Consider the following 26317-nt stretch of genomic DNA (forward strand, 5'->3'; position numbering starts at 1 on the left):
GTTTAATGAACAAGGGAGTTGCGTTAGGCGAACATCCATAAAATTACGATAGCCTAGTAAGTATATGGGGTTTAAATGCGTCCCATTGACCCTAAGACAGTTTCTCAACCTTTTGACCTCAGGGCGCATCTATGAATTAACAGAAACTTTGGGGCGCACCTTTGATTTTAATATGGACTTATGAAATTTGGATTTATTGTGAAGTTTTAGAAACTTTAGATTTCTGGTACGGTAATATTTTCTTCCTGAAACGACATTTTACCTTTTTTTGTGCATAGCGTTCAAGCATATTTTAAAATACGTGTTTTTTTTTATACGCTGCACATTTTTATTTTCTTTTATTTGTCTTTTTCCTCACTTATTGCCAATGGGACTGCTTTCCCTGCTAGTGCCCTGTGGTCTATAGCATTTAGGGTTCATAGTCTGTATAATAATAATAATAATTATGATTGCTATTATTATCATTTGTAGTAGTAGTAGTAGCAGTAATAGGAAAATAATAGATATGTATTCTAAAATAACCATTTATTTTTTAGATATTACATTTTGCATTTAAGTATCCTAATGAGAAACCTGTGCTTGGTGAGAATTATCAATTTAGTGAATGTTAAGCCTTATATGTGATGAACACACTGTCAACTCTTCAACTCTTCATCAATAGATTTGATATTTGATCTACTTTTACATTTAATTTTAGTTAGTACAGAAAATCCTTCTTCACAAAGATAAGATGTGGAAAACGGCGATATTCTTCTTTAACTGAAATCCAAAACTGAGCGATGGGGATTAAAGATCTGCTTGATCTTTAATCCCCGATCAGTAGATAGAGCGGCCAGCTCTTCCTCTTCTGCTAACGAAAAGCCAACGTCCTCGGTAGAAATATCAACGAAAGGGTTGCGAATCCAGTCGTACTGCTCGGTGTTTATTCAGGGAAAGTAATAATTCAGATGACCTTCCAGAGTCGCTAAAAGACCCACTATTAAAGGAATTGGATCATCTGAATAGCCTTTTCTCAGCAAAGGAAACATTTCTAAACAGCCTGAACTTGCTTTTCCTTTCCAAATCACTATTTTTTTTTTCTATCGGTAGATGAGAGATTTTAATTTCCACTTTGCATAGATATGTTCAGATTATTCAAGTGTTGAAACATATCAGTCAGATATTCCAATTTTGATGTCCAAAACTCACATTCCAAAAGTCCACAAAATTTACTTTTATTATCTTTTTTTAAAAATGCCAATAGTTCTTCGCGAAGTTCAAGCACACGACAGAGTACCTTTCCTCTTGATAACCATCTCACTTCTGTGTGCAATAGCAGCGAGTGTGTCGTGAATCCATGTTTTCACAAAGTTGTTCAAATATACGAACCTTTACTGGTCTAGTCTTGATGAAATTTACCATTTCGACAACTTGATCAAAAACTTCTTTCAATTTAATACTCAGTGTTTTTGCCATCAGGGCCTCTCTATGCAAGAAACAGTGAGTTGTTGTTATCTTGGGCTTCTTTTGCTTTACAAATGATGCAAGACCTTTAACGGAACCCATCATTGATGGAGCTCCATCAGTACAAATTCCAACACACGACTCTCAGGATAAATTCCATTTCTCAAAATAACTATTCAAAATAAGGAAAATATCTTCACCTTTAGTAGTGGTAAGCAATTCCTTGCAACAAAGATACTGATTTACTATTCTATCCCCATCAATAAAGTGAATAAAAGCCAGTAGTTGCACTTTGTTACTTATGTCTATTGATTCAACAACTTGAAGCGCAAAGTATGCATCCTGAAGTTTATTACGACAAACATTTTTCTCAGTATCGGTAGATGTTTCCAGAATACGCCTATGAACAGCATCATTTGATAGTGGAATTTTACTTAATTGTTTCTCTGCATCATCCCCTAACATGGTCTTCACCATCTTTCTGCAAACGGGCAAAATAATAGATTCAGCAAGAGTGTGTGACTTCATCTTTACGGCAATCATTTCCGATGCTTCATAAGATGCAATCTGAGCTTTTTCAGACAACGTTACTTTACTTTTGAAAACAAATGCTTGCTTTGTTGCTCAAGTAGTCTTTTGAAATAATTTACGTCTTGTCCTTGAAGACTGCAATGCGATATTTGAAAATGTTTACTTAATTAACCAGGAAGCATCGACTCATTTGACATTTTGCAACCACAAACAAACACAATGGGAGAGGCTGATTTTCATCTCCATTCCTCGTGAAGCCAAAACTTAAATCACTTTAGTCTTGAACGAGACCTTTGAAGAGTAATGTAGCAGCAGTTAGGTATCTACTGACTGACTGACCAGAATCGCAGATGCCCTTGCTTTTAAAAAACAGGACACGGAGGTCATCGTCACGAATCATAAAACCACTTTGACATGTCAGCCACCATATGGTGAAGTCATTAACCTGGACTATAAGTCACTAACCTGGATTCCTGCACTGGTTAATAATTCTATAGCCAACCGACCTCAAGGAAAATTGGGCATCAGCTATGTTCTTCATCCACTGCACTGACCATATCCCATTAAATCCCAACTTTTGTATTTTATGAGATTCTGGAATTTTTTCCAAAATATTATATATTTAAGGGTTAAGAATACATATGAAGTAGAAAGAAAAAATCTATTTCTAATGGTAAGCTTACAATAAGCTGTCCTCAAATGAGGACGCTGGGATGAAGGGGTATAAAATCACGTTTTCAAGCTGTCATCAATTGAGGATAATGGGTGTTAGGTTTATATTTCCTAAATAAAGTATCTCCTTTGTAAGTAAAGATAAACAAATGCATATTAAAATCTAGTTGAATGTTTTGAATTCTCATTTAATATTCTAGCTGAAAAAATTTAATTTTATAAGCCAAATTTACTTTTTTTTATTGCAATACCTTATGAACTTATTTTCTTTTATGATAAGAGCTGAGACATTCAATACAAAGTCACATTACATTTAGGGCAAGAGGTCCTTAGATCTGCTGTATATGTTTTGTTCAAACACCAATAAAATGGTCTTTACCATCATACCGAACATCAGTAAAACTTGTATATGAGTGTAAGGTACCACAAGGTCCTCCTACTGAGCCCTCCATGCAAGCCAACTTCAATTGAGCTATAGAAATTGCCCTTTTGAAATATAATTAACTCAGCTGTATGTTACCAAGTCCTTGGTGCACCAATCCCTCGAATAGAAAAAGAATGTTTCCCTACCAACCCATCATGGTATCCTACAATACCCATGCATTTGTTATAGTTGAAAATTGCATTTGGTTGAGGAGCGCTTCCTTTTGACTTTGATGACTTCACCCAACGCTGTACCTTTTCAAGGGGTTCTAGTGTCGTAATAAGTTCCAATGTTCACATTTGTTATCTAGCCATTTTACCATCAGTACTACATCTTCACTGGTGTCAAACCTGTAGTCATGTGAGCCTCTTGATTCTTTATTTCATCCCATGAGCTGATTTCTATGTACAGTTCTTCAAACGAATTTCACAATGCTTGAACCTAGTACTTCATAGGTGGACTAATAATTCATATTCAGTAAAATAATTATCAAAAAAGACAGTATGAGATTCTGGATCAGCTACAGTATCAAGCATTTTCAAAACAACTTTTGAACCCAGTGCTGAAGCATCATTCTGTTCTTGTTGGGGATTCTTACCTCGGTAAAGATCAAAATTAGAACAGTAACCCGAGGTCCCACAAAGCGCCAAAAGTTCAGTTAGTTATGCCCATGATTTCATCAACACTAATGCATTCCTAAAATGCTGCATTTTGAGTCAATGATTTCTAAAGCTTCGAAATCAAGCTTCTTACTTTGAATCCTTTATCCCATTTATTATTTGATTCATCGGCATTATCACAGAAATGCACAATCTTCAAAATTAGAAATTTATATTATATTAATAATATATATATAATATAAAAAAATACATATTGTATATATGTATATATATATACATATATACGTGTATATATATAATATAATATATTATGTGTTGATATTTATTTATATATATAAACCGACATCATCAAAATCCGAAGTATGTAGGATACCGTATATATAGTTATATATATATATATATATATGTCAATATTCGTTCCACAGGAGAAAAAGAGAATAAAAGACTCTTAGTAGCTCGATAATTTCGTTTCCACCAGGCCTCTTTCAAGAGCTTTATTTTTAAATAAAGCTCTTGAAGAGGCCTGGTGAAAATATCGAGCTACTAGAGTCTTTTATTCTCTTTTCTCCTGTGGACGATATTGGAACATATTCTCATCTTCTTGTTAGAAGATTATATCTATATATTTATATATATATATAATATATATATATATATATATATATATAAAGAGTGAGAGAGAGAGTTCTCTCCACTACTTTTTCAAGAAATATTTTGAATAATGACAAAATAATATTTACCATGAATGAATATTCTCTTATTGAGTGTAATTCTCTTATTGAGTGCGATCACAACAGAGATAAGAACGAATCTGAGACAAAAATCGAGGTAAATCAGTAAGTTCAGGTCCCGCATACTTTGACAGGTTTGAACATGATTTATACGGACGCAATTTCAAAGTCAATTATATACAATTTCATTTGCTTTATAATACACAATTTTTACTTAGAATGGTTGGGTAATTCATTAATTTACTATACTTTATGAAATTTATTTCAAATTAATTGTTATAACTTGGAAAAAGATACTTGAAATTATGATAGGATTAGAGAGAATTTTAGTGCAAGTTTGGTTGTTCATAAAAGACCTATAAAATTTCTTAAAGACATATAAAAAAAAACTTTCATGGGGTGTAATATGACATAATTTAAGCTTTCATTTATTCAAATGTAAAGATTAGATAAGAGAAAAGGATAAAAAAAATGTTGAAATGTGTGTCCTCAAATGAGGACGCTGGGATATGGTGAAGTCATTAACCTGGATCCACAAATCTGGATTACTGTACTATTATAGAGTAGGTTTCGTTTATTCTGGTATCTGGCCTCGGGGGAAATTTAGTATTATTCTTGCTTTGCTTTTATGAGAGGAAATCAGAGATGAAGAGGGACAGGCAGCTACTGTGGCTGAGAATCGATGGAAAATGCAGGAACTTATAAGAAATTATATTAACAGAAGAATATACTACTCTTCATCACAACAATCCTACAATTTAATATGCAAGTATCAGAGAGAATCGTGAATTTTTTTTAAAATATCAAAATAATAAAAGATTAAAATTGTCAGTTCCATTTCAACTACGAATGAGACTGAAGATTTCGTAGAACCAGTCAAAAAGTACTGGAAATAGGACTGGTTCTTAACACATTTTTATGGAAATTCTTACACCGGCAATAAAATTATTTTTTTTTAAATATTTTTCCGATACTGAGATTAAGGATGAAATAATTAAGAATATAAGTTTTCATTTAGCAATGAATTTTGCAAAGCATAAAACAAGGACACAAACTTGTGAGAAAAGTGTTCGTGAAAAGAAAATGTGTCCAGTAGCCTTAAGAAGAAAAAAAAAAAAAAACTGACTGTTAAGAGAAAGAGAGAGAGGCCAGTAATGACTGATTCAAACCACCACCAGCATCGTGAAGATGGCGGTGTTCAAACCCCCAATGAAATGATAAGGAAAGGTTAAGGAATTGACCTTCCAGTTTAAAATGTCAAATATCGAAGACTTGACTCAGACATAGAAACACATACTCGGTGTCTGCAAAATTTATGAAAATAATAACAGATATTTTAAACATTAGAATATAATTTCCCTATTCCTTGGGGTTGCACCTGAGAACCTCACGGGGCGCACCAGTGCGCCCTGTTGGGAAACGCTGAACAGGACGTTTCACGTTGGGAAGGACTAACGGATCCACGTATGGGACAACACCCCCCCGCCTCCCCTGGCTGGCTGGTGGAGACGCACGGCTTGGGTCATGGATGGGATGATAAGGGGCTTAACCGTTTAAGGGTATGGGATTGGGGAATTAGTTCAGTGGTAACGTCCAGCCGTTGCGCACAGGGCCGCTCCGACGCCTGAGGTCGTTTCTTGTGAAAGCGTCTTCGGTTTCCTTAGCGAAGTGTCTGTCACCCTTACCGAAGAATTAAACTTAAGAGCAGCGTCTCGTATCGTTATAGCGTTCCCGAGAAGAAAAGCGTGTCGTGATGGCTTCGCATTTTTACGGTAAGTATCCGACGGATAAGTTTCTTACTTGGGTACAAACACGGTCCAGATTAGACCGTGGGTACAAAGGACCTTCCTTGCTGGGGGACGTACTTATACCCCGCCTAGTTTATTATTTGTGCTTCCAGTTCATTTTAACTTGTTTCATATTGTTGTGTTATTCGTTTATTACCGGGATGGCTGGTGAGCTGAATTCAACGCCTTTGCAAATATATGTAGCATATATTTATACTATATATATATGCGTGTGTGTGTGTGTGTTCTGAAGTTTTGGTTCAGTAGTTCGAGCCCATGAGCCGACGAATTTCTTATCGACTAACAAAAAAATTCCCCTTCTGTTAACGTATATGAAAAAGCATTAATTCCGAGGTATAGAGCGAATTGGATATTAAAGGACATTTGTAACTTAATGCATTTACATGAATCACGGTGATGTGATAAAAGTCATATATATAGAGAGAGAGAGAGAGAGAGACGTTCTTAAGATTTTCACGGTTTCCGTGAGGAATGCCGAATAGAAAATGGAAGGGAAGTGTGACAACACAGACAAAACTGTACGTAGAAATAAGGGTGACAGGAAAGAAACGGTATGACAAATTGGCAAACGAAATAAAGAAATGAAAATTTTTTCTACTGTAGAACGAAAGCAGCCAATTAAAGAGAAAGCTACAGAACACTAGAAACTCGCGCTTTGTGCAAAATTACGATCGCTGGCATTCAAAACTATTTTGTGTCTTTATGTACACACATACACACACACACACACACACACAATATATATATATATATATATATATATATATATATATATATATATATATATATATATATTATAAACCGAAGAGGAAGTCTCAGACGGGATATATACATAGCGGAAAGAGTTTAGATGGAGACGTCTGTTTCATATTGGCCTTCATTCAATGCAACGTTTCAGGGACCAGTCCCATTTTCAAGCTGAAAATTACAATATTAAAATAAAATTAAATTAAATACTCATCTAAAAACCACACAATTACAATATATGAAGAGAATTAAAAGAACACCAACGAAAATCAAGTACCATTTCCAGTAGAGGAAGGAAGGCGAGTGTTTGAAAGAAAAAACCAAAACACGAAAGCATCTCTGTTGTTGACGCCAGGTACAGAAGGGTCATGACCCACCCTGAGAGGGTGAGGGGGCCGGTTTGGTTGTTCAGCTGAAACTTTCTCTTTAAGAACTAGACTTAAATTATGTCTCTTTTCACTGTGTTATTGGAGTGGCCTTTTTTTTTTTTTTTTTTTTTTTTTTTGCCCAATGATTTCACTGACACGTAAAAAAAATAAATCCACTGTTCACCTGTGCATTTCTCTTATGTCTTTTATGCTGTTGTGTTCTGTTCCCCAATGCTTTTCCAGTTTGACAAATAAAGTTATTATCATAGGACTTGCGTGGAATCTGATAATATGAACATCCTTCAGTATCTCTAGGCAGTCTTTACAAGTGCGTTTCCTTTGAAATTATTATTATTATTATTATTATTATTATTATTATTATTATTATTATTATTATTGTTATTATTATTATTATTATTTTACGGCAGTTCAAGCAATTTTTTCCGTTAAAGGATTCCTTTTTCTTTTTAGATATCAAACGTCTGTTTTTGCCGCTTATAACGCATTGTCTAACACAGAGTCAGGATATTTCAATTTCTTATCTTTATTCCAAATCATAACTAGCATTTCACATAGGCAGGATGTATATCTTTCATCTCTCCTGAGGGATACTTTTGAAAGGCGTATCCCTCAGGAGCGGTGGAACATGCTGCCTGCCTATGTGAAAACTCTACCAAGAGACTGGAGTTTCCACCCCTCTGATTGGTTTAACAACAGCCAATCAGGAGCGTCGTAAGGGACTGGCCTAGACATCAGATGCGCACGGTTGATGTGAATCTACTATAGGTCTCTGCATTAGGGAACTTGCGCTTACTCGGGGAGTAAGCCTACCAAGTACTTTGTTGTTTTTGTTGTTGTTCTTTTTCTTACTATTGTTGTTCTTGTTTGGGGGAGGGAGCAGGAGAGCCCGAAAAGATCTTAAGGTGTTTTGCGTTGAGTCAAAGATGCAGGAATTCTAGGATAGGCTATTTATAATTTATTTATTAGAATGAAAGTTGTAAAAAATAAATAATGTGCATGTTAAATATTACAGAATAATTATTTCTAATAAGACATAGCCTACTTATTTAAAATTTCGATGGTGAAACAACGCGCTATTAGACCGTAGACTTTAGCATGCGCTCCCCCTCTCCCCCCATGTAAGCTGGAGGTCAGGTCACGCCTTTTTTAATTCAATATTTTGGTTTCAATGCATTCAAAAAATACAACTTACGTAACACGGGGGTTTAATAAAGGGTCACTCAATGCCATACCGAAATTCTGAGAGTAAAATTTGAATCAATTACAGGAAAAGTTGGAAGAGACTTCAACAGCGAAGAAGATCATTTGTTCCAGCAGGTTTCTAGTCAGGAACACGGAGAGCGAACTGAACCCCCCAAGAAAGATTTCGACAGCCAGGACGATCCATTTTTCCTGCAGGTAGACATTCCCCAAGATCCTCCTCCTAGCTGCTGCTGCAGTGTGGCGCCCGCCGTCGCTGGTGCCTCTGCAGGTAAGGATGGAATCCTTCCCGTGTCTGTTGGTAGAGTATTTCCAAACCTTTTGCGCGGTATTTCCTAAAAATTGTTAAAATACTAATTGCGAGGTGTTATTTTTTATTATTTTAAGCCCATCGTAATATTCTTGGTTCCTTGTTCCTGGTTCCTAAGCGCTCACTCCACAAACACAGTTGCGGGCACGTTACTACACTGTTTATGAGGTGCAATATTTTATTCCATTGTTTACTTTACTCATTATTTAGTTTAACTTTACTTTATGTTTTTCCAAACTTTTAAGGTTAATTCATCTCTACTATCCCCCCCCCTTTTTTTTTGCAACAAAATTAACCCCGAAACATTACGAATATTTCTAAATTAGATATTTCTGAAGATGTAAACATTGCTTTCATCATCTTTTTTAAATGAGGCAGAGATATTAGGCTACGTTGCCAGTTCGCTTAAAGGTTTCGTGACCTAACTAATCAGCCCTTGAGGCATGTAGTGGTCGAAATTAGGTAAAAGTAAATAACGAGTATGGGGATAAAAAAAAATCTATTCTAAATTAATACCCAGCTGACAAATTTCACTTCGGAGAACATTTGTTTTGTGTTTATCTGGGGCTATATTTCCTTCTACCCTACACACGAGACGTTAATGGTTATCGCTTACTCGATAAGTAAGCCTACAAACAACTTTATTGTTCTTGTTGGAGGGGTAGGAAAGCCTATAATTTGAAATAGGCGTTTGGTTTTGAGGTAAAGACACAGGAATTTTAGGATAGAATGAAAATGTAAAAAAATAAATAATGTGGATGTTAAACCGCACAGAAGAATTGTTTCTAATTGGGTAAAACATTTATTTCCATTTTCGTTGGTGAAACTATGCGCTATTTTACCGTAAATTTTAGTGCGCGCCTCCGAGTAAGCTGGAGGTCGGATCACGTCTCGTTATTATAGGAGTTTAGGACCAATTCTGGGCGAGTTAATCCCTTTATTCTATGACTTTGGTTTTTAAGATGCTTGGCCGTTTGAGTCTCATGTTAAAAAGCCAATTCATTTCTTTTGTCTTTTTTTATATTTAAGTTATATACAATTAGAATATATTCTTATATTTTTCTACTACGGTTCTTTCACTGACTCTTGTTGCAATAGTCACACCAGCCACCAATCTTGACACTACTTTTTTTTAATCTTCTGGTAATAAAAACGAATCATTTCTCGGACAAATCTGTATGGGAGTTCGTTTAAAACAAAATCCTAGTTTAATATGATTTATATAGTACCATGACTTTTGTACATTTGACACCACTGTTAATTCGTGTGTAATTTAGTTTATTTACTAAGTCAACATTAATCTCGTTCTTGGCATTGGATCCACTATTTTTTTCACCTCCTTACATATGCTGTAACGATGGAGACGCCACACGCAACTATTAGGTCTTCAAATCCTTTTAATATATACGTGATATATAAAATTCATTTGTAACAGTGATTTATCTATAATATAATATAAAGCATTATATATATATATATAGATATAATTCTATTCTATATATATTATTATATATGATATATATATATATATGTGTGTGTGTGTGTGTGTGTGTGTGTGTGTGTGTGTACATATTTATAAAATGCCTAGTACATACATAGTAAACAAATACTATCCATCTATTTGAAGAGAGGACGAATGCTGAACCTCCGAAGAAAGATTTCGACAGCCAGGACGATCCAATTTTCCTGGAGGTCGACATTCCCCAAGATCCCCCCAACTGCCGCGTCGTTCCCGCCTTCCCTGGTGCCTCTGCTGGTAAGGAATCCTCCATTGTCTGTTTTTGTTTAGTATTTCCAAACCTTCTTGTCGTTTTATTTGCTGTTTGAAAGCACCACAGGCCCTAATAATACTAAATTGTGATTGCTAGATTTTATTTTTTACATTGGGTAGCGATGTCAACGGTGTTAGTGTGTTTGTGTTCATTTACAGAGAGAGATAGTCAATATAGCGTTTATCTAACGAAAGATCAAAGTGAGAGGTTAAATTTCCTCGGGCTGTTGGTGACCTGTCCTTTATATCGTTACCAGACGCACGATTATGGCTAATTATAACATTAAAAAAAAACTACAGAAAACTAAATATGGATCTAGGAAATTTGAACAGAATTTTTTATGGAGCATATAGCATATATTGTAAACGCCATTACTGTTCTGATTCTCCACTTGGAAACAACAATATCTTCACTAGGCTATCAGAGGAAATGGCTGTACTGCAGTACACAATCCTCGACGCAGCTGCTGTTTGCGTGCGACTCGAAGCTTTTATCAGACATTATCTCCCCCACTGTTGGAATCAATAACAGTTGTCGGTTGGGTGTCGATTTATACTTGACTGGTGGATTTAACCAAGTATACAGAATGGCTCTTATTCTATGTACCTTGGATTTAACGATTTTTCTAAAACTTTCCCGAGGCCCCTTCCCTTTGCGTGATTTATGAACTTTCTTCTAATATCATTCCACGTAAATAAGTGACCACTAAAAAAAAAAGTTTGTAACTCGAAGTTTTATCAAGATTGGTCAGTTATATTACCGGCGAGAACGCCCCCATGAAAGACCTTTCCACTCTGAAAATGTTTTCTCTTGTGTTTCATTCATTTTACAAGTATGTATATAATGTTTCGAATTTTGTTTCCTTTTTTTTTCTGTTGTACAAACGAATGGAGGGAGATGATACTGATAGTACTAACGAATGGAGGGAGATGATAGTACTTTACGATTGGAGGGTTGTTGAAGATTAAGCCAGCCTTGTGCTGCCATGGGTTCCACTTTACTTTAATCGTCCATACACAACGAGGTATGGCATCGCGCTCATAAGAAATGCCAAATTTACCATATTATTCCCACCCCCTCATTTTTTTTCCATGAAAAAGAGAATGTCACCGTTGTTAAAATTGATTACATCCTTTAAAAAAAGTTCAATGTAGTACATGTATGTGTAACGCAGTCTGCTATGGAGATCGTTTTCTTTGAGATAGGCAGATTGTCCCGTAACTGTATCTCAGTGTAAACCTTCTTCAGAAGGAAACACACGAAGAAGTACTGCACATGCAAGAAATTAAAATCAATTTAAGAAAACTGGAAAGAATATCCAAAACAGAATTTAAGGACTAAGTTAGAATCTGGGAAAGTGAAGTGGAAAAGTGAAATAAAAGATGAGGAAATTTACAACACTTTTGCATCGATACTTCTTTTTAGAGCAAGAACCAACTCATTGCACCTAAATATAATAAAGAGGCACCAGAATGGAAACACCTGTCGTCCTTTCTGTGTAAATACAGAACAGGATATTTTTCATTTTTTCATATTGTTTTGCTTATAGTGAAGAACGTATCAGATCAATTGGCCTTCAGCAACCTTATGAAGAAAATGAAAGTGATATTGTTTGAACATTCTTATTTAATGAAGAACGTATTGAAATAAGAAAAGAGACCTTAAATAAGATGTGGAAAAAAGAGAGAAAAGAATGAAAGAGCTTAACATTTGAAAATAACCCTTACGATTGAGAGACGCCGTTGTAAAGGCATTGCCTCCTCGACCCATAACCAATCAACCAACCAAGTTGAACCAACCAACCAGGCTCCAGCTACCATAATAGAGATTTGGCGGCAATTACTACTATGTTTGCTGTGGCTGCTCATTACTATCACCTGAAGTCAACGAGCTACGTAGTCTATCCTTTTTGTGTAGTGGACTATGGCATTCCTGACACTAATGTAAGTAGCTTTAAAGGGCCTCTATTATTTTAATTTTCCTTAGAATGTCTGAGCTGAGAAGTGTCATTGTGCCACTCAATGGCACTACCTAACTTGGAAAGTCAAGTGTCGGATGGCGCTCATTAAGGGAGGCGAATGTTTGGAGTCTGATTGATGACACAGAGCCCATTCCCGAACGTACTGATCTGGATAAATATAACAAGTAGTAGGTATAAATACTAGTATATTTGGAAAAGGAATACCTAAGGCATTGGCTATCATAGGCTGGTTTCAGAATAAAAAATGGTGTCAAATAAATTGTTGTTCTTGAAATTAGTAAGAAAAGGCGAGTCTGTAGTAAGTACAGAAGCATATTAAAAAACTATGGCGTAGTATACTTAGTAGTAGGCACCTAAGCCCATTCAATTTCGGTTACCTACCTATTTTTTCCTGACACCCACCTTTCTTAACCCCCCCCCCCCCCCCCCGGGAATAACTGCTTTAGAGGCAAATGCAGACGTCCCCAAAATGGAATTTGTCACTGAAAAGCTTTTGCATGTGGAAAGGAAACCCTTGTTATGGGAAGGTGATGGTAATTTAAGTGTGAAGCAAGAAAAAGCCTACCTAAGGGTAAACAACAGAGTGGACTAGCTACGGCCACCTTAGCCGTGTTCGAACCCACCTTCAGAAAAAGTACTTTAACACGTCCTGAAACATGTACTAAAGGAAAAATTAAGCAAACTCCCTTTCCATTTATTAAAAACAAAGTTGTTAGGCTAGATATAGGTAGAGAACCATTTGATTTAGGAATTCAGAGTGATGTGTGTGGAAAACTTAATGAGAAATCCTTGGGTTAGTGTGAGTATTTTGTAACTTTCATTGATGATACAACTCGATGTGTCTGGGTTTAGCTATGTACTCAAAGGTAAACATGAAGAATTTTAAAAATTCAAAGAATGTTAGAGTTGTATAGAGAATCAGAAAGGTAAAAAGATTAAAACCCTACGCATGGATAATGGGAGTGAATACACATCAAATGAGTTTGAGAAATTTTTGAAAGATGCCAGTATTCGACATTAGCACACCATACCAAAAACATCTGAGCAGAACGGTGTCTGTGAAAGAATGAACAGAACATTGATAGAGCATGTCAGAGCAATGTGGATTGATTCAGGGTTGTCTCATAAATTATGGACAGATGCATTGTCAACTGCATGTTATCTGAAAAACAGAAGTCCTGCTAGAGCACTTCATGGTATGACACCTTATCAGGCATTTACTGGAATTAAGCCAAATGTTAAACATTTAGAGTTTTTGGGTGTGTTTGTTATGTTCATATTGATAGGCTACAAGAAAGAGTATTGGATTAATGCAATGAATGAGTAAATTTATTCTATTCATGATAATGATGTTTATGACTTAGTTGAACTTCCTGAGGGTAGAAAAGCCCTTAACAGTAGATGGGTTTTCAAAAGGAAAATGTCAAGTGATGGTTCTATTGAACGATATAAAGCTCGTCTTGTCGCTCAAGGTTTTTCACAAAAGTTTGGTGTGGATAATGATGAAACCTTTTGTCCTGTTGTAAGATTTGATTCTATTTGTACTGTGATTGCCTTTGCTGTTCATAAAGGTTTGAAACTGCATCAAATAGATGTGACCTCAGCATTTTTAAATGGTATACTTACTGAGGAAGTACGTATATATGAAACAACCAGAAGGGTTTGTAAAGCAAGGTAAGAAAAGTTTGGTATGTAAGCCAAAGAAAAGCATTTAAGGATTGAAACAGTCTCCAAGATGTTGGAACTGTTCTCTCGATGACAGTTTGAAAAGGCTAGGTTTTGTGCAAACTTCAGGAGATCCTTGCATTTATGTCAAGTCAGAAGGAAATCCCTGTATCATAGCTGTTTATGTTGATGATTTAATATTAGCATGTAAATCAAATAAACTGATGAAGGAAAGTAAGGAGTCCTTGGCTTTACATTATAAACTGAAAGACCTTGGTGAGCTTAATTATTTTTTAGGTGTAAAAGTTGTACAAGATACTTCCAAAGGTCAAGTGTGGATTGGTCAATCATCTTACACTGAATATGTCTTTAAAAAATTTGGTATGGAGAAATCAAGGCCTATAGAAACACCAATTGATCCAAGTCTGAAGTTATGTGAAGCATCTGATCAATGCATAGAATTTGACCAGAACATGTATCAGTCAGCTGTTGGGAGTTTATTGTATTTTTCTGTAAAAACAAGGCCTGATATCACATTTGCAGTGAGTAGTGTTGCTAGGTATTGTGCTTAACCTACCATTCAGCTTTGGAAAACAGTGAAGCGTATACTAATGAGATGTTTAAAGGATTCACATAATTTTGGAATTTTATATATAGTAATAGTAATGGTATTTCAGAGATCACTGGCTATTCAGATGCTGATTAGGCAGGTGACACCGATGATCGCAAGTAGTAAAAAACAGGGTTGTGTGGCTTCATCAACTGCTGAAGCAGAGTACATAGTGTTAGCTAGCGCATCACAAGAAGCTGTTTGGTTGCAGAAGCTAACAGGAGATTTGAAATTTGACTGTAAAGGCCCTATGTTGATTTTAGAAGACAGTCTACCGTTGATATGTCAAGGAATCCTCAGTTTCATGGTAGCTCAAAACATATTGACATTAAATTTCATTATGTACGAGATCAATGTGACAAAAATGTAATTCAGTTGCAATATTGCCCAACAATTTATATGAATGCCAATATATTCACTAAGGGTTTAAGTCAAGAAAAATGTAAAAAGTTAAGATAAATGTTGGGAATGTGTAAAAATTAGTTGATTTGTTGCTTTGCTCATGCACTTTATATTGATTAACTTTGTATTAAGTTTGAGAAGGATTGTTAAAATTGATTCCATCCTTAATAAAACATTCAGTTTAATATATGTGTAACGCAGTCTGCTATGGAGATCGTTTTCTTTGAGATAGGCAGATTGCCCCGTAACTGATCACAGTGTAAGCCTTCTTCAGCAGTGTTTTTCTGACCCATTGTAGCTTACCATGGCACATTCCACTAAATGAACATAACAAGGTTTTCAAACTTAATAACTGCGTCTTTAATTTATGAAGAGGAGGCTCAACGTAAAATTCGAGCTACCGATTGGTATATTTACCGCCTGTTATTTATGCTTTTACATCTAAATGTGTGTTTGAAGTCATTGTACTATATATGAAACCACAGTAAATACGATGAGGCATCTCCATTACTCTTCTCTTCGGTTTTCTTAAATCCTAGGCAGTTGGACAGGAAAAGATAGAAATAGGTAAATTGTATATACACATTTGCAAATATATATTAAGATAATTATATCAGAATGAGTGTTTATTGTTCGTAATATTTATAAGAATGTTAAGCAGTGCACACAAGCTATTGTTTCCCGTATGAATGAAGGTGGCCATGACATAGAAGAGTAGGCCTAAGGTACGACACGACACACTTAATGGTTCTTCCTGTCCTAAAGTAGCATTCGACGTGGTTTACCCCCACGAGACTGACTGACTTTGTTAAATGATTCATTAGATTTGGCAGAGGACATGAAAACTCTAACACTTTTCCACATAAACAATATTTTTAATATCTGAATATTACTTAGAATGCTAACTACATCAGGATTTCGGTGCATGAGGACACCAACCACCATTTACAAACGTAATAAGTAATATTAGCTATTTATGTGTCCCGGTAACGGTTGTTAAGTTAAACATGTGCTGTGCTCGCATTCAAGTTTTAATAGCAAATTCCTCCTATCACAGAAAGTATAAGTTGGATCCAGTGCTAAATGATTTTAATATAAACTAATTACTTACAGTCTCATTATGAAGTCCACATATAGATCCGAATATAGTAGTACCTCGAGATACGAAAGGCTCTACTTACGAAAAACTCGAGATACGAAAGCCGATGCGAAAAATTTTACTGCTCTACATACGAAAAGTTTTCAAGATACGAAAGGTTATTGCTGTAAAGTGCCGAGATTTGCCCGGACCACCGAGAACAATTTTAAAACTCCCGCGCCGCCAACTGAGTAAACTCGCCACCATCCTCCCGCTCTCCCATTGGTTCCTGATGCTAGTCACCCCATAAGGTCCTGCTCTCCTATTGGTCAGCATCTACCCCTTGTGCTTTAAGTATTCTATTGGTAAAAGGATGCTGTAAATTGAAAAACTTATTCATGCAATACATTTAATAACATTAGGTAAAGATAGAATAAAGAATAGAAATGAATGGTTATTATACTGTTTGGTAGTTTCAGTAGTTGAAGAGAGATAATGAAAATTTATGGCTTACTGTGTAAAGTGATTGCTTGTCGATCGTTCGATACTCGTAAGTGCTGGTTGTAAACAGACGTTTGGAAGCTTTTTTTTTTTGGTTTGTTTATTATAGTTAATGGTTACTTAATAATTATTTGAAATGAGTACATGCAATACATTTAATAAAAAAATTGTGAATTAGATATCATAAACTATAAAATAAATCAGACTGCCAACAAATACATATTTTTTAGAATTCTTTTTCTGTTTTATTATTACGTTACGTATACGTATGTTTCATTATAGCTGTCAGTAACTCGGTATCTCCATTAGGTAAAGATAGAATAAAGAATAGAAATGAATGGTTATTATACTGTTTGGTAGTTTCATTAGTTGAAGAGAGATACTAATGACAATTTATGGCTTACTGTGTGCTAGGAAAAATGATTGCTTGGCGCTCGTTCGATACTCGTAAGACGGGTAAGAGCTGAATGTAAACAATCGATTGGAAGGTTTGTTTTTTGTTTGTTTGTGTATTATAGTTAATGATTACTTAATAATTATTTGAAATGAGTACATACTGATTATTTATACATTTTATTGGCATATTCTAAGCTTTTAGCTCTTAGGTTTAGATGTCAGAATCATAGACTAGGCTACATTAGCAACCGCTAACATAGGCTAGGCTTATTGCTAAGGGACATATGCTAAAGTCCTAATATATGCAGTAAAAATGGGGTTGAACATTACATGCAGTTGAATATTACTCAAGTACGTACAGTATTTTGCCTTTTTGGAGTCATATTTCTTCCGTCGGATCGGCGTTGTAACCCTAGAACATGTGTTTTAGGCCTGGAAATATAATTTACTGGGGTGTTTTTGGAGGGCTTGGAACGGATTAGCCATTTTACATGTAAAATGTGTTCCAAGATACGAAAAACTCATAATACGAAGGCCGCCTCGGAACGGATTAATTTCGTATCTCGAGGTACCACTGTACTATCATTTGAAGGAGCATCTGGCAATATTCTTGAGAGACCCCACGGGCAGGTGTCTTCCTTTTATATCTCGGTTAGGCCTAAAGATATCTCTTTCTCTCTCTCAGGGGCGTCATTTTGGGGTGGGGTTGGGGGGCCACTTGTCCCCCTCAAGACATTGAAGACCCCCAAGACTTGGTTTGGCCCCAAGTCTTTGAAATTATATTAATAATAGTAGTAGTGATCAGCAAAAGTCGCTCCAAGGCGTGTGTCTGTTTGTTGATGGAGACTGGGGAGGGGCCCATAGTTATAAAGTGGTCAAGTGGACTCTTAATAAGCCTAATTTTTGTGACGTCTTGCTATTTTTCATGAGTTTTGGTATCTTTCCTCTTTCCTTTGTCATTTCATCATTCATGTTTTATTTTCTAATGACAAAAATATATTGACTACACTATATATATATATATAATATTTATATATATATATATATATATATATATATATATAGATAGATAGATAGATAGATAGATAGATAGATAAGGATTAGATATACCATATCATTCTATATATATTATAATATAATATTAATATTGTATATATATCTAATATCTATATATATATATATACCATATAATATATATATAGAGATAATATAGATAGTAGATAGATATAGATATATAGATATAGATATATATATATATATATATATATATATATATATATATATATATATATATATCTAATCTATATATAGATATATATATATATATAGATATATATATATATATATATATATATATATATATATACTATATATATATATTATATAATATATATATTCTATATATCATATATATATATATATATATATATATATATATATATATATATATATCTATATATATCATATATATATATATTATATATATATATATATATAAATGTATCCAATTCCAAAGAAATTTTTGAAGAAATTCTGATGTCCGGTACCAGGAAACGAACCCAGGTCCCCTAATCACAAAGTGGTCTCGTGGCCAGGTTGGCAATGTTACCTCTTTGTGATTATGGGACCTGGGTTCGTTTCCCGGTACCGGATATCACCATTCCTTCAAAAATTTCTCTGGACTTAGATCTTCAGGCTTTGTAGTGACAAGCGCATCCAAAAAAGAGCAAAGAATTCAAGAAGTTAAGAGGGCATTGTGGCTATTACAGTTGCATATAGTATATATAATATATAGTGTGTGTGTTGTAGGGATGGGTGTGGCACACCTTTTTACTGCTTTATTACCTCAATTCAGCTTTTATATGGTTTCAGAATGCTCCAAAATGCACAAGTTTAGTTTTCTTTGTACTTTTCTGATCACTAACTATATTAAGTATTTTCCATCTGCATTGCTCGTTTTGAAATACAGTTCACATTCTTGATGACTAAGTGATTGATGACAAAAGATTTGTGTCAGAAAATATAAAATACTTGCTTAAACTATGCATACACACATAAACATAATGCATATATGTGTAAGTGCTGTGCAATCTCGAAGGTAAATAAAATTAATATGACAATATTTCTTTCAGTTTCGTCTGCCCTTGGGATGACCAGCAGTGTAGCAACTAGCAACCAGCGTTCTCCTCCCCTTCGTCATATTAGCGAGGAATCCAAAACTCAGAAGCCTCCCCAAAATCCTACAGGCAGCTCAGTAATAGCAACGAACAATGTGCATCCTTCTTGCCATGCCCCTTATTCCCGTACAGGAGTGATAAATGTCGGTGTATCCAGTGGAAAGGACCTTGTCCCAACCAGCCAACCTCTTGTGTTTTATATTAATAAAGCTGCCAGCGCATCGCCAAGCTCTGCAGTGGAAGGGCGAGTGCTACCTTTGAGTGCTCTAAACAATCAAGTCATTACTGGATGTTCTGTAACTGGCTTAAGTACAGGGTATCAAAGGGATACATCACATACTGTAACCAGTAAAAAACTGGACTGTCCTGCCAATGAAAATTCCCAGCGTTTTGTGAACATCATGAAAGAGAATGGTAAAAGGAAGTATGATGGTACCCCAAAGCACTTACAACATTACAGTAGAACAGTGGCCTCCAATGAGAGAGCTGTTTTGACAAATTGTACTGAAGAAAGAAACTACCAGTCCTCTAAAAATTTAGACGGAAGACAGGACAGGCTCCCCTTCTCTGGAAACACTCCAAATCATCAGTCAAAGACAGACGCAAGTGAGAGTCTCGCACATAAAGCCAATGTCTTGACATGTCCTGACAACAAGAATGGCCTCAACTTTTTAGTAAATTCTAAGGAGGAAGCAAAAGAAGAAAGGCATTGCAAGAATGCCAACCAACCTACAAAGAGACCTAGAAAAGGAAAGAAGGACCAGGCGAAGCAGCTTAATGCAGAACTTGTTTATTTCGACTTAGAAACCGGTGGACTCAGCGCAGGAGTTGACATACTGCAAATCGCAGCTGTGAGCAGTGAGCGCGCGTTTATGCAGTATGTAACGCCCACCAAGCCAGTTCATCCCAGAGCTCAAGATGTAAACGGACTGAAAAATGAAAACGGGACTCTCATGAAAAGAACGTCTGTGAAACCGTTGACGTGGAAACCGTTGGAAACGTTGCCTATGGACAAATCTCTGCGAAAGTTTCTCGAGTGGCTGGAAGCTATAGGCCCGTGTTTCCTAGTTGCTCACAATGCTACATTCGACAAGAAGCACTTCCTGTACCACGTGCACATGTCAGGGGTACACAAGGAGTTTAAGAAGAGTGTCCTTGGCTTTGTCAACACTTTGCCTTTCTTCCGAAACACATTGCCGGAATTCAAGACACGAGGCCTTGGGTACAGACAGGAGGTTCTTGCGAAACATTTGTTGCAAGAAAGCTACGATGCCCACGATGCGCTGGAGGATGTGAAAGTCCTGCAGAAGTTGGTGCAGAAGGTTGACGTGCCAAAACCTGACTTGCTGAAACACAAGTTACCATTTTAATGGGTTTCGTTCTTTTTTTCCCGAAATTTTATCTCTGAAACTACTTTTAAGCTGTTAAAGTATGAGATTCCTGCAGGGGCTGATAAAATAAAAGGCCCATATGCATCGCAAATTTGTTTAAGACACATCAAATATTTTATTTCTTAATTAATGTTTAACTTAAAAATGAAATTTTTTAACAATTGTTACTGAATTTAAGAATATTTAACATTGAGTTAAAAATAATCTTAATAATGTGATCCACGAAATATATAGATTAATATTAAATTAAAAAGTTGCACTTGCTTTTATATATTTGTAATTTTAATTTCTAAGGGACCAATTCAAGTTAAATTACAAGCCACTCAAATAGTTTTGTTTTGAACTTATTAACACTAGTTTTTTTCTTCCCCAACCTGTTTGTCTTTCTATGCTTCCAGACCACACACTCCATGTATAGGCGGTAAATGCTGCCAGTGTGCCTTACGTGGTTTGTTATAGGCAATTTAGTGTACCTTGCCTCCAGACCACACATTCCATGTATAGGCGGTAAATGCCGCCAGTGTGCCTTACTTGGTTTGTTGTAGGCAATTAAGTGTACCTTCCACCTCTTCTAGTTGGGTCCACCTCTAATTTTGCCTCCATTCCAGTCTTTCTAACTTAATTCTTAAATCAATTCCTCATTTAGACTGTCTGACTCCTTTTCACTGTCTTTAGCCCCGAATTTCCATAAACTCATAAGTAGAAGTTGAAACCGTGAATCATGAATCAAATAAATGTTCAAAAAGGTTTTGAAGTTTTTATAACCAACCATCAAAACATCTACAGGTCTGCGATAAACTTATGTAAACTCGAGTTTGCATTCAAAAGTGGTGCCAAAAAAGCTAGTTGTTAATTAGTATATTACGAAAAAAAAAATTCATAGAAAAAAAGTGCTAGAAAGCTCCAGACCATTTCTATTTTGACTCAAAGTGGTAGGTCGACGCCAGATTTTTACATTTGGAAACCTGAATATCATTAAATAAAATTAAAACAATCCTTACAGATAGGTACATGCCATAATTAATGTCTGCGTAGAATATGATATACCCTCTAACCAAAATCAGGAAAACCGTAGGCAGTTGTATACGTAGTGCATTATGGGACTAACATTTCAAGATGGAAATTTCATTTTTTCAAAGCAAGATTGAGAGACAAATTAGGTTACTGCTTGAAATATGTCTTATGCATCAATGACAACCTGTCATGTAAGAAAGATTAAAAAATGAGAAAAAAAGAGATGGGATGAAATACATTCATATATCGTATGAAGGATAATTAAAATTTTTGCTCACCGTCCTTTTGATGACTGGTTGGTACGCTGAAATTGTATCTTTCCTGGGTAGCGAAATCCCCCCCACCCGACCAAGGGGTCTCCCTCAGATGCCTGGTTTTAACCCTGTATGTATCCGCCGTTGGAGATTACCATACAAAAAAAAAAAAAAAAAAAAAATGCAAATATTATTAAGATAGTGACCCCTAAAGAAATAGTCGGAGATAACGTCCGCTGAAACCCTTTCTTTCTTTCTTTTTCTTTTTCATGGAGGGTGGCGGTCGGACTATCTATACGACAAAGATTAAGCAGCCTGTAAAGAACTATCTAGGAAGGCAAGTATGGACCATGTATGAAAGTAAAACTCATAGCATGAAAGTCGCTCTAAAATTACCGGGTAATTGCACACCCAAATGACATTCAACGGATGAAAATGATGTTAAAACTCTAAACATGAATTAGCATTTCATCACCCACATTTCACGGATTCGGAGCGGCCGTTATCGTAACAAAGCGACCTTTTTAATTAACATCTCTCTCGGCTTTGGGCGGCCACCATTGTGATATCAAGAGTCGACTCGTCGCCCGTCGGGCGGGGGCGGGGGCGGTCGGGCGCCCCGCCCACCCCCGTGACACGAGTGCCACCTGGCGACGCGACACCGAACCAGTATTGTTTACTGTATTCAGCCGTTATACATTGACCCAAGTGCTTGATGATCGCCGGCCATTTGCTCGTCTAACGAGGCGACTGTCGAGTATTAGCGAGTGAATTGTGGATCGTTCATTGTGATGTGAGAAAGAGGCGGAATTGTGGGTGGACTTACATAAGAGTGCGACTTGACTGTGACTCGCGAAGAGGAAGAAGGGGGATTGATCTGGCGCCTGGCAGCAGGCATTTTCGGATGGGGGGTCAAAATGGCCAAGTGTTCTTCGCGTTCCTCTGACGTGACAGTGAGCGAGTTGTTCTTCGGCGGCAGAGATTGATTTTCCTCTGATACTTTCGGGGGACGCCAGTGAGGAGTTGGAAAGCCGAATGTAAGTGGGCCGATGGCTGCCGACGTTTTTTAAAAGTCTACCCTGGAACGTAGGTCTAGGTAGTAGACGCACTACTACTGTAGGCCTACGTGACCCGTGACCCTTGACCTGGGCGGAAGTCATACCCGTCGCCTATATAGGTGACAGGGCAGTGAATCAGTCCTACTTAGTATTTAAAAACTTGCAGCGTAGCGTAGGTTTTATTTTAGGGTAAAACACTGCATGGCCTGCAGCAGGCCAACGACTATCAATGCATGCCACCCTACGAAAAAGTACATTATAACGCGTCCTGACACTGGAGATGGGCATCAGTCGCGACTTGTTGTTGGTGAGAAACGGAGCTAAAGACCTCTACTCTCCTATTGAAGTAAGTATTTTCTCCAAAGTTAGAAATTAAGGCCAAATTTTAGGATTTAAACAGAGGGTAGTGAAAAGGGTGGCTACGGCAGTGGAAATCTCACCAAAAAGCTTTCGAAATTTTTACTTGCGCTTCAATATTTCAATATTTTAGAAGATTGACGCCATCTTGTGTCAACAAACTTCCCATTTCCTGTGATAAATCCGCACACCACTTGTACCCACTGACGCTGGGGCACTTTCATCACAACAATCGGAACACAGTCCCTTACCAGGACGTTTTTAAGTAAACAACTGTTTTGGTAGAAGACGACGATGAAGCGTGCACTTAGATAATTTTTTAAATAAATAGTGAAACATCAATATTTTACATATTTATGATGATTAGGGGGAAACATCAGTTCAGGCCAACCCTCATCACGGTGGACGGGTCTTATTCACTCGATATTTAATCGGTGAAACATGAATACAATTGCAACTCTAAGCATACCATTTAAAAGACTGAAGTTTCGTCAACATATTGTGATATATGAAAGCCCCATACGAACTAAAATAAGCATGTGAGCTCTTCGTAAAATATGTTTTCAAGGCAGTTTTGAAATCCAATATGGCGGCTACGTTTTTCATGGACGGTTCTCATCAGTGACGGACACCATCTTTCCCCAGCCTTCCCAGCACTCATTTGAACAATGTTAGCGTATGTATGTAACGTTTATTGATCTTACTCAAGATTGCAGTTGTAATCAGCACAATAAAACAACATTTTGTTGCCTATATTAGTGAAAGTATGAAACTTGTTATTCCCGGGGTTATGGTTGGAACTGAATTCATTCTTACCTTGTAATCGGCGGTTTTTATCCTTACTGCCATCACAACTGAAACTCCACAGTGCTTATTTGATTGTTATTATACACATTTTGGTCTCAGTTCACTCCACATTGCACTTTAAACCCGTTGCTGTTCCTGGTTTCTAAGCGCGCGCGCCATAAACACAATTACAAACAGCAGACGACGACAGACGACGACAGACGACGAAACTGCAAAGTTCCCCCTAAACTGTTTACTTTACTCGTTATTTAGTTTAAATTTACATTGTTATTTAAAAATTTTGATTTAATTCATGTATATTATCCCTTTTTTGCAACCAAATTACCCCGAAAAAATTACATATTTCTAATGTAGATAAAATCAAATGTTTCTAACGTTTTCGTACATCTGGCTGCCGAAAACCATAGAGGAACGAATACGGAAAAGTGCATAGAGGAACGACTACGTTTTTTTTTTTGCTTTTTTGTTTTTGCTAGCACTTTTCATTGATTTCAGTCTTTATTAGTATTTTGAATTTCTTAAATAATCGTATGCCAGAAATAAATGTAACCTTTAATGTTTGCATGCTTTAATGTTTGCATGCTAAGAATGGCAAAATCATCGTTGCCACATTAGTGGAGGCTTCACACATACGCCGTTCCATTATTATAAACTGTTTCCATGAATTCTAGTTGTCATAGTAATGCAATAATGATAAAATTGCTATGAGGAGACATGTCTGCCAAATTTTCAAAACAACTTTACACTTGTGTGACAGACCTTTGAATGGTTTTCGAGACAAACCCTGAGGCTATAATTATTGGATTATAGGGATTTTCATTTCCAGGTATTTTAATGTCCCTTCCTATTCCGTCCTCTCTCTCTCTCTCTCTCTCTATCTCTCTCTCTCTCTCTCTCCTCTCCTCTGTGCGCTCTCCTCTTCTCTCTCTCTCTCTCATTTTTTAAATTTTACATACCTATGTCCTGCTTAACTATTTTGCGAGCACTAGTAGATGCACCTACATTCATCATTACGACTGAATTAAAAACTTGAAAGTATTTAATTAATGCTATACAAGTATGAAATATATTTTCTTGTTCATTTTTCGAATTACGATAAAAGAAACAGAGAGAGAGAGAGAGAGAGAGAGAGAGTTGAGTGGATCAGTGTATAAATATATCGGTCAATGGGCAGGTAACAACCGAGTGAATCGTTAGATATATCCACCAATGTAAACTACTATTATTAGATAGATAGATGGAAAAATCATAGAAAATAAGTTTAAACTGCAACAACTTTCAGAGAGAGAGAAGGGAAGGTGAAGGAAGGAAGAAGGACAGGGGTGGCGGTGGAGGTGGGGGGAGAGGGTAGGTGGAGCTGTTTACTGGTGTGTTCCTATCCATTTCTGGATAATGGAGTTTTGGTCTATTAGTACAAGGACAAGTGTAGTTATTCTTTACGATTAGTGATTCACGATACCCTTATAAATTACGGCACTGGGGGTAATGCACTAAAGAAAAATCTCGCTCTGTTACGAGTGTTCGTTACAGAAATAGGTATTGCCCAAAACGTGCTTGCACTGTCTCTGAAACCCATAGTAGACATGCTGCTTAGTTGTCAATCAAGTTTTTATAACCAAGTATTTTTTACAACTAGCTAGTATTGAATAAATTTGTATTTTTCTCAGTCAAAACATATGCCCCTCAATGCTAACTTTCCTCTTTTAACGACTTTCTGGTCATTGCAAATTCGGCCCCATAATTTCTTATGGTGCGAAAACAGACAGAGGCCCATGGACCGAAAACGATTGCGTCACACTACGGCGATAATCCAGCAGTAAAACATCTTCATATATCCAAAAAGTAAATAATAAAGATATATATGCGCATTACGATTATAACAATTACATGTATAGCTGATAACAATCTGCACGAATAACTGGTAAACTGTTCTGCAATGACAGTTGAGTATAGCAATTATTTACAATAGGTACGAAAGT

At 36.3% G+C, this 26317-nt stretch overlaps 2 protein-coding genes across 28 annotated transcripts in view; both read left to right on the top strand.

Moving 5' to 3' along the window:
• LOC135205741 (uncharacterized) overlaps window positions 1-21596 on the top strand; it is a 109910-nt gene extending 88314 nt beyond the window's left edge. For 5 of the 6 annotated variants that reach the window (XM_064236836.1, XM_064236838.1, XM_064236835.1 and 2 more), the window contains exons 5-7: window positions 8633-8836; window positions 10503-10631; window positions 19413-21596. In XM_064236836.1, coding sequence (XP_064092906.1) covers window positions 8633-8836; window positions 10503-10631; window positions 19413-20827 — 1748 coding nt within the window. In that variant the 3' untranslated portion in view covers window positions 20828-21596. Of the gene's footprint in view, window positions 1-5942; window positions 6194-8632; window positions 8837-10502; window positions 10632-19412 lie in introns of those variants that run through there. The other variant, XM_064236839.1, reaches the window with a different exon arrangement.
• Window positions 21597-22698: 1102 nt separating this feature from the next.
• LOC135205744 (zinc finger and BTB domain-containing protein 17-like) overlaps window positions 22699-26317 on the top strand; it is a 292065-nt gene continuing 288446 nt past the window's right edge. For 7 of the 22 annotated variants that reach the window (XM_064236851.1, XM_064236848.1, XM_064236853.1 and 4 more), the window contains exon 1: window positions 22707-23153. The gene's annotated coding sequence lies outside the window, so the exon portion shown is untranslated. Of the gene's footprint in view, window positions 23154-26317 lie in introns of all 22 variants that reach the window. The other 15 variants (XM_064236843.1, XM_064236841.1, XM_064236847.1 and 12 more) reach the window with 9 other exon arrangements.

Source organism: Macrobrachium nipponense, chromosome 24 (genome assembly GCF_015104395.2).
Source record: "Macrobrachium nipponense isolate FS-2020 chromosome 24, ASM1510439v2, whole genome shotgun sequence".
Lineage (NCBI taxonomy): Eukaryota > Metazoa > Arthropoda > Malacostraca > Decapoda > Palaemonidae > Macrobrachium > Macrobrachium nipponense.